The following is a 12,236-nucleotide window of genomic DNA, read 5'->3' as shown; positions in this document are numbered from 1 at the left end:
TAAGGAGCTGATGAGAGTGTGTGAGTGAAGTCAGAATAAATCCAAAAAGTCTGGACAGTAAGGGAGAGAGTAATGATTTAGCATGTGAACATAATAAATATTCTGGTAAAGGGAGAGAAGAGACACCTGGGGAAGCTGAAACCAGTGGGATCATAGCTGTGTCTGAGAAGGATTCCTGAGATCTGGGGCAGGCTTAAGCAGAAGGGAAGGACGAGGACATCAGCTCTGGGCAGAGAGATGCAAAGGATATGGTACCAGCAATGCAGAGGAGCAGAGGAAGGTGATGGGGTACAAACCTGGGGTCACCTCTCCAGCACTGAGAGGAGGAAGTCATAGGTTTGGATGGAAGAGCAAGCTCGGGTGCCTGCCTTACCCAGCTATCTGGGGTGAGGTGATAGCAGAGCAGCCAGAGTCCACAGCTCACAGCTTCTGGTACCCAGGCTGCTGCTTCCACCATGGAGTCTGAACACCAGTCCTTGCATGGGGCTCTGTTGCTTTCAGAAGAGTTACGGGGTAACTTCTGCTCCTGGCGCACCTTGCTCATGCTGTTCTAAAACCATATTCACTGGTGCCACTAGCTGGTACACAAAATGGGAGCTTCTCTGTGTGGCTATTTTTCACTTTTTATATTGCTGTGTTTAAAGGCTTACGCATAAAATGAGTGTAAAGCCATGAAGCTCTGCACAAATATAACAAATAAATGTCAGAGTGGCTAGACCCTTAAATTACTTTTTTAGGAGCTCTTGCATCAAGCAAACTATTTTCTATTTAGAAGTCTTAAGTAGGAAAGAATAGAAACCTCCCAGTTAAGTTTAAGGAGAGTGAATTGAAGTGAATCTTTGCAGTAAAACAGTACACTGACACTGAAATGAAAACATTTTATAGGTTAATTTATATGGGTAAATTGCAGCCTAGATTTTATACCTTCCCAGTCCCTGTGGTAGATAACAAAGCTTCTGTCATGAACTGAGCGGACTACAGTGCTTTGAATCAGAAAAAGTATTGCATACGAGTTTTCTCAGTAAGATACTTAGTAAGTATTTTTAAAGAATAAACACACAAAAAAGAGAACATGTGGAAGGGATACATGGCATGCTCGCATCTAGAAGGGGTCAATTTTAGTTCAAATTTGAGCAGGAGCACTGCCACTGCCTTCAGCTATATTCTCCTTGACACCTTCTTGTGTCAAAGATGTTTTTTGGCAAAAGAGGGACTAGTCTGTCCTTAAGTAAATGAGCCTTCTGGACTACTCAGATTTTCATCCCCCAGTACTAAGCCTGAGGGGCTTATACCCTTTTCATCATGCTGTCCAGAAGGGGACAATCGTGGAGGCTCCTTTCTACTTCAGCCTGGAGTAGAGGAGGCTCTTGGGATCCCTTATAAACAGTCTTCCAGTGCCTGAAGGGACTGACAGGAAAGCTGGACAGGAAGTTTTGACAAGGGTGTGTAGTGACAGGACAAGGGAGAATGGCTTTAAACTGACAGCAGGGAGACTGATATTAGATATTAGGAATAAATTCTTCCCAGTGATGGTAGTGAGGCACTGGCACAGGTTGCTCAAAGAAGCTGTGGCTGCCCCATCCCTGGCAGTGTTAAAAGCCAGGTTGGATGGTGCTTTCAGCAACCTGGTCTAGTGGAAGGTGTCCCTGCCGGTGGCAGGGTGGTTGAAACTGAATGAGTTTTAAGGTCCTTTCCAACACAAACCACTCTATAAATCGGCAATTATGTGATCATTAGGGGACTGGGTAAGAAAGTAAAATCTGACTGAAATCCTGCTGAAGAAGCACAAGCTAAATCCCCCAGAGACACTATAGGGGTTTATTTCCGTTTCCCCTGTTAAGAGAGCAAAGTGGCCTTTGCTGTACTAATCTTCAGCTAAATGCAGTATTTTTAACAACAGCTTTCTAAAGTCATGACATGCAGATAATAGGTTTTGCAGGATACTGATAGGGGATTCTGATTTTCTGGCACCTCCTGCAAATAGCTGTGATCTGCAGGCTGGGTTGTGCTCCATGCCTTGCCAGCTCTCTCCTGCAGTGATTTGTTCTGAGCATGTAGCCAAGCTGGCTAATAGCAACCCATCTTTGAAGCCCATAAAACACACTGCCAAATGCAGATTTTAATTAAATGCTGGCTGTTGTATGGAGTCCTTTTGTCTAGAAACAGTATTTTTCAGTATCAGGAAAGATTTGACTTTAAACTCTGTTGACTGGTTACATGCCTGCTGCCAAGGAGCAGGAGAGCAACTTGTACTTTGTGGGAGAAGACACTTTCCTCTCAAGCTAAATACTGACCATCATCAGGGGCAGAGTCGAAAAATTGTGAGGGATAACTACTTGAGACACTGTTTTCAGACATGGTAAATCATAGAAAAACTTACCGTTTTCCCAATCCCATTTCGCTGTTACATTAATACCCACCTTGTTACACTAATTAACCTACAGTGTCACACTTCAGTGAAATGCCAATGGAGTCTCCTGCTCCAAATGCACAGCTTTCATGTTATTAAATGCTCCCAGCACAGACCTTGCCACCTGGCTTACAACACAAAAGGCAGGCTGTAAATAGATGCTTTATACTACTGCAGGGTCAGGCAGGCATCTACTAGGGATGCTCAGCTTAGCAAAAGGACAGCAGGAGGTTGGAACTGATGATCTTTAAGGTCCCTTCCAAACTAAAACGTTCTATGATTCTATGCTTCCATGTATCTGGCCAAGATTGAGGGATTTGCCCTCTGCAGAAAGGCACAGTGGAGAATTTTGTGTGCAATGTAATGTCTGGTGGCATCGTGCATCGTTGTGATACAGTCCTTGTGTGATACTCATCCAACTGGACTCACTGATGGACCCCTGTGATTTACAGGGTCATTTTCTACTGCCCTGAGTGTTTACTCATCATTTATAATGAAAGGTATTCATTTCAATTGAGTAGCTCTGGTTAAACTGTAATAATGAGCAAAGAAATGTTGGAAGCTGCCAAAAGAAGAGGCTCAGTTCTGTGTCCTGCTGAAATCAATGACAACAGAGAGAGCCTACCTGAGTGCCTCAGACAGCTCCCTGATGCAGTTGGATCATTATGAAGTATAATTTAAGTATTTTGCTCCAGATGGAATTAGGTTTTTTTTCAAATTGTCTCTACCCCCAAGAGTTAATGTCTCCATTAGTGCCACAGCACGCCCTTATAAATTCATTGAATTTCATGCATATATTGTTGCAGATTAAAGTTAAAAAACTTGTCATCTAAGTTAACCAAAAATATTTCTAAGGACTGAAAGGGAGGGAAGAGGGAAAGGAGAGATAACTGTGCAAATGTTGCTGCTTGGGAAATGTATTCCTTACATAATTCCTTCATCTCTTTAGAAAGGCTTTGAAGTTGTCTAGTGAATAAATTTCTGCAACACAGAATGAGTCCACTCTTCTGCAAAGCTAATTAAGCAGCTGTATGGCAAAACAGCATCATGTTGGGTTTGGGGAAGGAGAAAGGAAAACTTTGTTTCTTTAGTACAATAGTAATCCATATCTAATAACACACATTACAGCAAATATTACTGACCTTGCATCAAGCCACCCATGTCGATACAGGCACCATTTCTTTTCCCAACTGTAGCAGTAGGGGTTTCAGACTAGGAATATTTGAAAGAAACGATTAATAGGACCTTGAAATTACTGGAATCTGTTCAGCAGAGGTTAAAGCCTTAAAGAGAAATAGATGTCTACCCTGACCTTCTCTGTGATTAAAACACATCACAGTATCCTCTGATAAATATGAAAGCGTTCTTAGGGGAGCTTATAGCCTGTACACGTGATGATGAGCCGCTAAAAGGGGAAGGATTGAAACAGGGCTGTCATTGCCATCAATTCCTTCCATGGCAGAGATTTGGGAGGTTCCAGTCAACTGAGGTGATTGCAGGAAGTCACTGTCAGACTGTCAGACCTTGGGGAATCTGAATCAAAGGTAGTCCCTTCCTTACCCCTTGAGATAAATACAGCTTTCCAGTATGGGTGAAGGGACAGAATCACAGAATCACAGAATCACAGAATCACAGAATCACAGAATCACAGAATCCCAAGGGTTGGAAGGGACCTAAAAAGATCATCTAGTCCAACCCCCCTGCAAGAGCAGGGTAACCTACAGTACATCACACAGGAACTTGTCCAGGCGGGCCTTGAATATCTCCAGTGTAGGAGACTCCACAACCCCCCTGGGCAACCTGTTCCAGTGCTCTGTCACTCTTACAGTAAAGAAGTTCTTCCTGATGTTAACGTGGAACTTCCTATGCTCCAGTTTACACCCATTGCCCCTTGTCCTATCACTGGATATCACTGAAAAAAGCCTAGCTCCATCATCCTGACACCTACCCTTTACATATTTGTAAACATTGATGAGGTCACCCCTCAGTCTCCTCTTCTCCAAGCTAAAGAGACCCAGCTCCCTCAGCCTCTCCTCATAAGGGAGATGTTCCACTCCCTTAATCATCTTTGTGGCTCTGCGCTGGACTCCTTCAAGCAATTCCCTGTCCTTCTTGAATTGAGGGGCCCAGAACTGGACACAATATTCCAGATGCGGCCTCACCAAGGCTGAGTAGAGGGGGAGGAGAACCTCTCTTGACCTACTAACCACTCCCTTTCTAATGCACCCTAAGATGCCATTTGCCTTCTTGGCCACAAGAGCACATTGCTGGCTCATGGTCATCCTCCTATCCACCAGGACCCCCAGGTCCCTTTCCCCTTCACTATTTTCCAGCAGGTCAACCCCCAACCTGTACTGGTACATGGGGTTGTTCTTCCCCAGATGCAAGACTCTACACTTGCCCTTGTTAAATTTCATCAAGTTTCTCCCCGCCCAACTCTCCAGCCTGTCCAGGTCTCGCTGAATGGCAGCACAGTCCTCTGGTGTGTCAGCCACTCCTCCCAGTTTTGTGTCATCAGCAAACTTGCTGAGGGTGCACTCAGTTCCCTCATCCAGGTCATTGATGAAAATATTAAACAGCACCGGTCCCAGCACCGACCCCTGAGGAACTCCACTAGTCACAGACCTCCAGCTAGATTCTGCGCCATTGACCACAACTCTCTGCCTTCTTCCTTTCAACCAGTTCTCGATCCACCTCACTACTTGATCGTCAAGCCCACACTTCCTTAGCTTATCTATGAGGATGCTGTGGGAGACAGTATCAAATGCCTTACTGAAATCAAGAAAAACCACATCTACCGCTCTACCATCATCCCTCCACCTAGTCACTTCCTCATAGAAGGCTATAAGGTTGGTCATACATGACTTCCCCCTCATAAAACCATGTTGGCTGTTCTTAATGACCCCCTCATCCTTGATATGCCTAGTGATGGAGTCAAGAATAAGTTGTTCCATCACCTTTCCAGGGATGGAGGTAAGGCTGACCGGTCTATAATTACCCGGGTCCTCCTTCTTGCCCTTCTTATAGATTGGTGTGACCTTTGCCATCCGCCAATCCTCAGGCACCTCGCCCGTTTCCCACGACTTACCAAAGATGATGGAAAGTGGCCTAGCAATGACCTCCGCCAGCTCCCTCAGCACCCGTGGGTGCATTCCATCCGGACCCATCGATTTACAGATGTCCAGATTGCATAGCTGATCCCTAACCCAATCCTCATCTACCAAAGCAAACTCCTCCTTTGTCCTGACTCCTTCTGGGGCTATAGAAATCCGGGGCCCTCGGGGAGAGTCTGCAGGAGTAAAGACAGAGGCAAAGAAGGCATTCAGCACCTCTGCCTTCTTTATATCCTCTGTCTCCAGGGTACCCACTTCGTTCAGCAGTGGGCCTATATTGCCTCTTGTGTTAGTTTTATTTGCTATGTATTTGAAGAAGCCCTTTCTATTGTCTTTAACCCGACTAGCAAGATTGAGTTCCAAGGAGGCCTTAGCTGTCCTAATTGCCTCCCTACATCCTCTAACAACTGTCCTATATTCCTCCCAAGCGGCCAGCCCCTCCTTCCATAATCCATAGATTCTCCTTTTCCACTTGAGTTTGCCCAGCAGCTCCTTGTTTAACCACGCCGGTCTCCTAGATCCCTTACTTGACTTCCTACTTATTGGGACGCTCCGATCCTGAGCTTGGAAGAAGCGGTCCTTGAATGCTAACCAACTATCTTGAGCCCCTTTACCGCCTAGTACACTTTCCCATGAGACCTCCCTTAGCAGTTGACTGAAGAGGCCAAAGTTGGCCCTTCGGAAATCCAGAACTGTGGCTTTGCTAGGTATTCTATTCCTCCCACACAGGATCCTAAACTCCACCATCTCATGGTCACTGCAGCCAAGGCTGCCATTGACCGTCACCACTTCGACCAAACCCTCCTTGTTGGCGAGTACTAAATCTAGCAGCGCTGCTCCCCTAGTTGGTACGTCCACCATTTGCATTAAGAAATTATCATCAATGCACTCGAGGAACCTCCTAGACTGTGAATGACTGGCTGTGTGAGTCTTCCAGCAAATATCGGGGTAATTAAAGTCCCCCACGACGACTAAGGCATGTAGTCGCGAGGCTACTTCCAGTTGCCTGTAGAAAGCCTCATCAACTCCTTCGTCCTGATCAGGAGGTCTGTAATAGACCCCCACAACTGTATCACCCGTGCCAGTCAGCCCCTTGATTCGTACCCACAGACATTCCACTTGCTCCTCATCCGACCCCGGACAGAACTCAATACATTCTAGTTGCTCTCTCACGTAAAGAGCCACTCCACCACCTCGCTTTGCTGACCTATCTTTCCTAAAAAGGACATAGCCATCCATGACCACATTCCAGTCATGTGAACTGTCCCACCATGTCTCTGTAATCGCCACTAGATCATAACCTTTAGCCCGCACACAGACTTCTAACTCCTCCTGTTTATTCCCCATGCTGCGTGCATTGGTGTACAGGCATTTCAGGGAGCCAGTCCTAGTACCCTTTTTCCCCTGCGGGACAGGGTCTAAAAAGCTATCCTTTCCCACAAGTGAAACAAGAGATTGATAGTCCTCCTTAGCCCGCCATCCTTCAATCCCTAGCATGTTCCTCTTGGGCTTGTCCCCAACAGGCCCTGTTAAATCCCCTCCCCCCTTCATAACTAGTTTAAAGCCCTGTCAATAAGCCCTGCTAACTCCTGCCCCAAAACCCTTTTTCTTCTCTGGGACTGGTGTATCCCGCCTGTCACCAGCAAACCAGGTGTCCCATACAGCAGCCCGTGACTGAAAAACCCAAACCCCTGCCTTTGGCACCAGTCACGTAGCCATACATTAACCTGCAGAGTCTTCTTATATATCCCTTCACCCTCGCTTGCAACAGGTACGGAGGCAAACACCACTTGCGCTCCAGACCCTTTAACCAGCCGTCCCAGGGCCCTGTAGTCTCTCTTCATCGCCCTTACGTTCCTCGTAATAATTTCGTCACTGCCAACCTGAAAAACCAGCAGTGGGTAGTAGTCAGACGGCTGCACCAGTTCAGAGAGCTTCTTTTTAACATCTCTAATCCGAGCCCCAGGCAGGCAGCAGACCTCCCTGTGGGGTGGATCCGGTCGACAAATGGGCCCTTCTGTTCCCCTCAGAAGGGAGTCACCCACCACAATTACTCTTCTTTTCTTCTTGGTTGGAGAAGTTCTGAGGTATGTGGGTGAGTGACTAGCCCTGGGTGACTCACTAGATAGATTTGCCTCACCATCTCCATTCACCTGGCCCTGAATTTCCAAGACCTCGTACCTGTTATTCAAGGGCAACTGGGAGGGAGGAAGGGATTGTGAGGGTTTTCGCTTACCTCTCCGAGGAGGAACCTCCCTCCATCCATCCTTGTCCATTAAGCTCTCTCCTTCTGTCTGATGGTAGGAGGGAAGGGGATCCATATCTTGTTGAACCACTTCCCTCTGTCCTTGCCTTAGGGTGTGGTTCCACCAATCTATTTCACTTTCACACTCTCTAATGGCTCTCAACCTTTCTACCTCCTCCCTCAGTTCAGCCACCTGCCTGAGCAGGTCATTTATTTGCTCACAGCGAACACAAGCAGTGTCACTGGCTCCCTCCAATACAAGTGCCAGGCTCAGGCATTCGCTGCAGCCAGAGACCTGCACAGCTGCATGTCTGCAGGAAGGCTCAGTCTGGATACCCACATTAGTACTCACTGCAGCTTTCGATCGTGTTGTAACCATGATCTATCTGGTCAATCAATCCGTCTACGTCCCTCAGCACTCCTTCCCCTCCTGTACTCCAGGCGAGTCCTCTCGATGAGGCGGTTGGAACGCTTCCCTGCCCGCTCGCCTGCCCGCGCGAACTGCCGCGCAAACTGCCTCGACCCTCTGCCTCGACGCTCTCTGTTTGCCGGCTCTGTTCGCCGCGCTCCTGGTCGCACCAATCTGGCTCCTGAGATGTTTCTCCCAATCTTTCATGGTCCAAGAGAGGTTTCAGGGTCACTTCCTGTCCTCATTCTGCCTTCAGGGAAGTTGCTAGCAGGGTGCAGATGAGGGACCCCAGTGTGGGAGATGGAGTAGGAGGGACTGGTTGAGCTACCTTCAAGAGCCTGAAACTCGTCTTCCTGTGGAGCTTTTCCAGCTCATGTGTGTTTTCATGCAGTCTGTGAACAAGTGATGATCAGCCCTTCAATACGTCACAGATGCTGTTAATCAAGTTGTGCCTCTGCCATCCACGTCAGGTGGCAGGAGTTTCTAAGAGAAAACACCCCAAATACGTTTAAAACTCTCCTTCCATTTAATCCTACTATTTTCTCCAGGAATATCGTACTTACATGCATACACGCATTACAGTTAGCATAGTGGCAAAGCTGACTTGGAGGCACTAGTAGACAAATAGATGACTGGCAGCTCTGATATTTTTCAGCTCATTCTGAAGAGTAAAAGCCTCCACAGTTCACACATCTTCTGTGTTCACCTTACTCAGTTGCAGTTTTTTGCACCCTGGAAAGGGTTTGTAAATTACTGCAAGCTCATCAGTGTAGTTTAATGCTGTGCAAAATGCAGCTGAACGTTTCCATTCATCACCCTCTGATCTGCTGCTGCTTTATTTTTTTGCAGCTCATATTTGAAGGGATCCGGGGCCCTGGCATCGAAGGTGATATTGCTATTGATGATGTATCAATTGTGGAAGGAGAGTGTATGAAATCAGACCAACCAGCCAACAGTAAGTGGCTTTTCCGCACATGGGGGAGAGCAAATTGCTTCTTGTCATTATAAATTTGAGACACCTTCTGAAATGGATTTTCTCAAGAACAATATATTGTTCAGTTCAGTTGGAGAGACTTAAAGTAAAACTTTTTCCTTGGAAGCAAGCTCTGGAGTCAAAACGTCTTTGCTCAGATAGGAAAAAGCTGATTTTAGCAGAGATGGAAGTGAAAAGCTGGTGGGCATTAGGCACAGGCTGCACTCCACAGTGGGGTTGGGCTGGGCAGCCGTGATTTGAGACAGGCAGACAGATAACGCAGCATTAAAAATAGATCAGGGGGTGCAAACAATGTGAAATTAATGAATATCAGTGTTGTGATTCCCTGTGGACCTTGTTCCATCCCTTCACACCCCGTGTCTGCATTATAGTACAGGCCTTAACTACACAGCCAGGTGTTTTTTTATCCCAACATTTCCTGCCTCATTCAGTGGCTTAGCCTTTTGTCTTCTAAGCCTTGTAGCAATGCTGACTGTGTCTGGGCAGCTCTTTAATTCTACCTTTTTCCCCCTTTTTGTAGATTTACGATCAGGTGCTGTTGGGACATTAGCGCATATACGACTTATCCCAGTTATCATCCTCATGTCTTTCTTAAGTCATCAGAGGTGACCTTATCCTGGCAGAGGCTACAAAAGATTCACCAGGCACTGGCATGAAGAAAGAGTCTTTGTAAAATGGACATTTAAAAACAAACTACCAAAGATTCCTCCACTGACTGACTCAAAAGTTAAATAAATACATAAATAAATAATAAAAAAAATTAAAAAGCACTGGGGACATAAAAGGCATCATGGGAGTGTAACTCACTATGAACCACGCGTGAGAACGAGATCTGGCCTTGTAAGGAAGAGACCTTCAGGTGCTTTTGTGGTCAATAATGAATACAGCATCATCTGGTTGAACTCTTGGAAAAGAGCTATAGAAACCCTTGTCAAAGCACAAAGTCATGGCTGGTTTTGTTTCAAATGAATAGTTTGCTTGTTACCATGGAAACCTAATGGCCTGCCAAAAAAAAAAAAAATAAAAAGGAAGGAGAGGAAATAAAAACAAAAACAGAGAGAGAAACAACTCACTGTAAACAGGGTATGTGAAGAGCTGGCATTCATTTTCCCTTGAAGAAGGTTTTTAGTATAGAGTTAAATAAATGTAGGCCCTTTCTACTTTGGCTGTCACATCCCCTAGAGAATAACCTTAAATCAGAGTGTTTTAAGACATTTATGTTTCATTTCTCATGGCTATGCTTGATAACTGTATGCTGTCTCCTTTTGCATGCATTACTATCCAGGATGTGCAACCTGGGCTTACATATTACACAGGCTTATCAGAGTTTGCTTGCAGCCACTCGAACACCCCTCTCCCCTCCCCAGCTAAGTCATCTGTTCTAATGAAGTGAAGAAACCAAACCACCATCTTTTATAAATTGCCATGGAAACCAAGTGCCTTCAATGAAACAAGCCTGATTTAAAAATAAATAAATAAAATAATAATAATAGTTTCAACACAGAAGCTTCACTGCTAAAATGTGGTTTGTGCAAACTATTTTCTAAACAAACTACGGAGCCTGGGTGTGCAGACTACAGGCAAGGAGACGAAGCCGCTTCTGGAGATGGATGGACCTAAGCTGCCGCATAAGCCCTTCCGGATGAGATATTTGTTGTTTAGCGTTCCAGACAGCCATGGCCTTTCAGCTTACTACCCATTAGAAAATAGCTTCCATTGGTCCTGGAAATGGGAGCAGCACTTTTTTTTGACGTTGTTGTTGTTTTTCCAGGTTATCAAGTGGGTCAACCAGAGGAAAAGGTTGTTAAGATACACTTAGCGCAGAAGGTGGTAAAACACAGAAGAGATGTTTGTGCTGTAAACTCCATTCGCAAGGCAGTCAGCCCCAGCATTAGTGGGATGGGGAGGCATGCGTGGGGACAGCAGTGCGTGCCGAGACACCCAGCAAACTGCAGAGCTCACTGCAGCCCTGGCACCAGCGAAGCACCAAGGGTGCTGTGCCTCTGCCCTGGAGCCAGACTCTGTGCAGATCATGAAAGATTATTTTGTTATTGTAGCAAAATTTAAAAAACAAGAGAAAAAATCCACTTTTACAACAACAAAACAAAAAAAAAAAAAAAAAAAAAGCTGTATAAATGGTTTTGAGCTACCCGAACACATACCGTTAGCCAGCCGGTTTTCCACTGCATTGTAAAGTTCCCTTACAGTTGTTTATGACAATTTGAATACCTTTTTTCTTAAATTATCTCAGCTTTTAACTCCATTTAAAAAAGAAAACAAAAGACTTTTGTCTAAAGAAGAGTATTATAATTATTATTCTGTGTTCTCTTGATACCCTAGGAATAAAAAAAATTATATGCAAATAATTGGAGTACAAACATTAAAAAACAGATGAGTATAATATTTGCAAATATGAGTATAAAAAGCACAACAAGATGCAGTAAAACAATGACAAGGATTGATTTTTTTTATTCTGTAGAGAAATGTTTGTGCAAATCCAGTAATTCAACTAAAGAGATAATTTTACAGCTATGTTCAATAAAGCCTCTTTCCAGGTAAGGTATGCCAAGTGGTATGTGTGTTTGTTGAGCAGTGTGCCTTGTGTGCCCCAGATGGGTGCAACTGGCATGGCTTGGTTTTTCCTGTGATAAACTGGTGTTGCATGAAGATACAATGGTCCATTCTGGCGATGCTTGAGGGCTGGAGCTTTGGAGGATGCTCTCAGCTCCCTGGTTTGTAAGCAGTTTGTGGTACCTGTAATTCCCCACACCGCGGCAGGAAGGCTGCTCTGAAGATGATGGGATCTCAGATTCTGGATGAACTGTGGGATGACACTCTTATAAAAAACCCAAATTTCCCACTGTCAAGCACTGGGTTTCAATTGGGGATGAAGAAGCAGGTCAGGTATGGTAAGACTCTGATGCAGATTTTTGTGTAGGACTTTGTTTTTTCTCATAATTCAGGATTTGTGGAAGCCAAACCTTCACCTGTATCCTCCCACTGATCTCTTGTGAATGCCACAGAACTGTGGGATTGTCTGAGAGACTTCCCTCTGGGTGCTTTTA

At 45.3% G+C, this 12,236-nt stretch overlaps 1 protein-coding gene across 3 annotated transcripts in view; it reads left to right on the top strand.

The window, feature by feature from the left end:
* Positions 1-11,734, top strand: part of MDGA2 (MAM domain containing glycosylphosphatidylinositol anchor 2) — a 387,881-nt gene extending 376,147 nt beyond the window's left edge. For all 3 annotated transcript variants that reach the window (XM_065685163.1, XM_065685161.1, XM_065685162.1), the window contains 2 exons: positions 9,027-9,132; positions 9,692-11,734. In XM_065685163.1, coding sequence (XP_065541235.1) covers positions 9,027-9,132; positions 9,692-9,780 — 195 coding nt within the window. In that variant the 3' untranslated portion in view covers positions 9,781-11,734. The remainder of the gene's footprint in view (positions 1-9,026; positions 9,133-9,691) is intronic.
* Positions 11,735-12,236: the final 502 nt, after the last annotated feature.

The sequence above is a fragment of the Lathamus discolor genome, chromosome 6, assembly GCF_037157495.1.
Source record: "Lathamus discolor isolate bLatDis1 chromosome 6, bLatDis1.hap1, whole genome shotgun sequence".
Lineage (NCBI taxonomy): Eukaryota > Metazoa > Chordata > Aves > Psittaciformes > Psittacidae > Lathamus > Lathamus discolor.
This window is presented reverse-complemented; position numbering and strand designations above follow the sequence as displayed.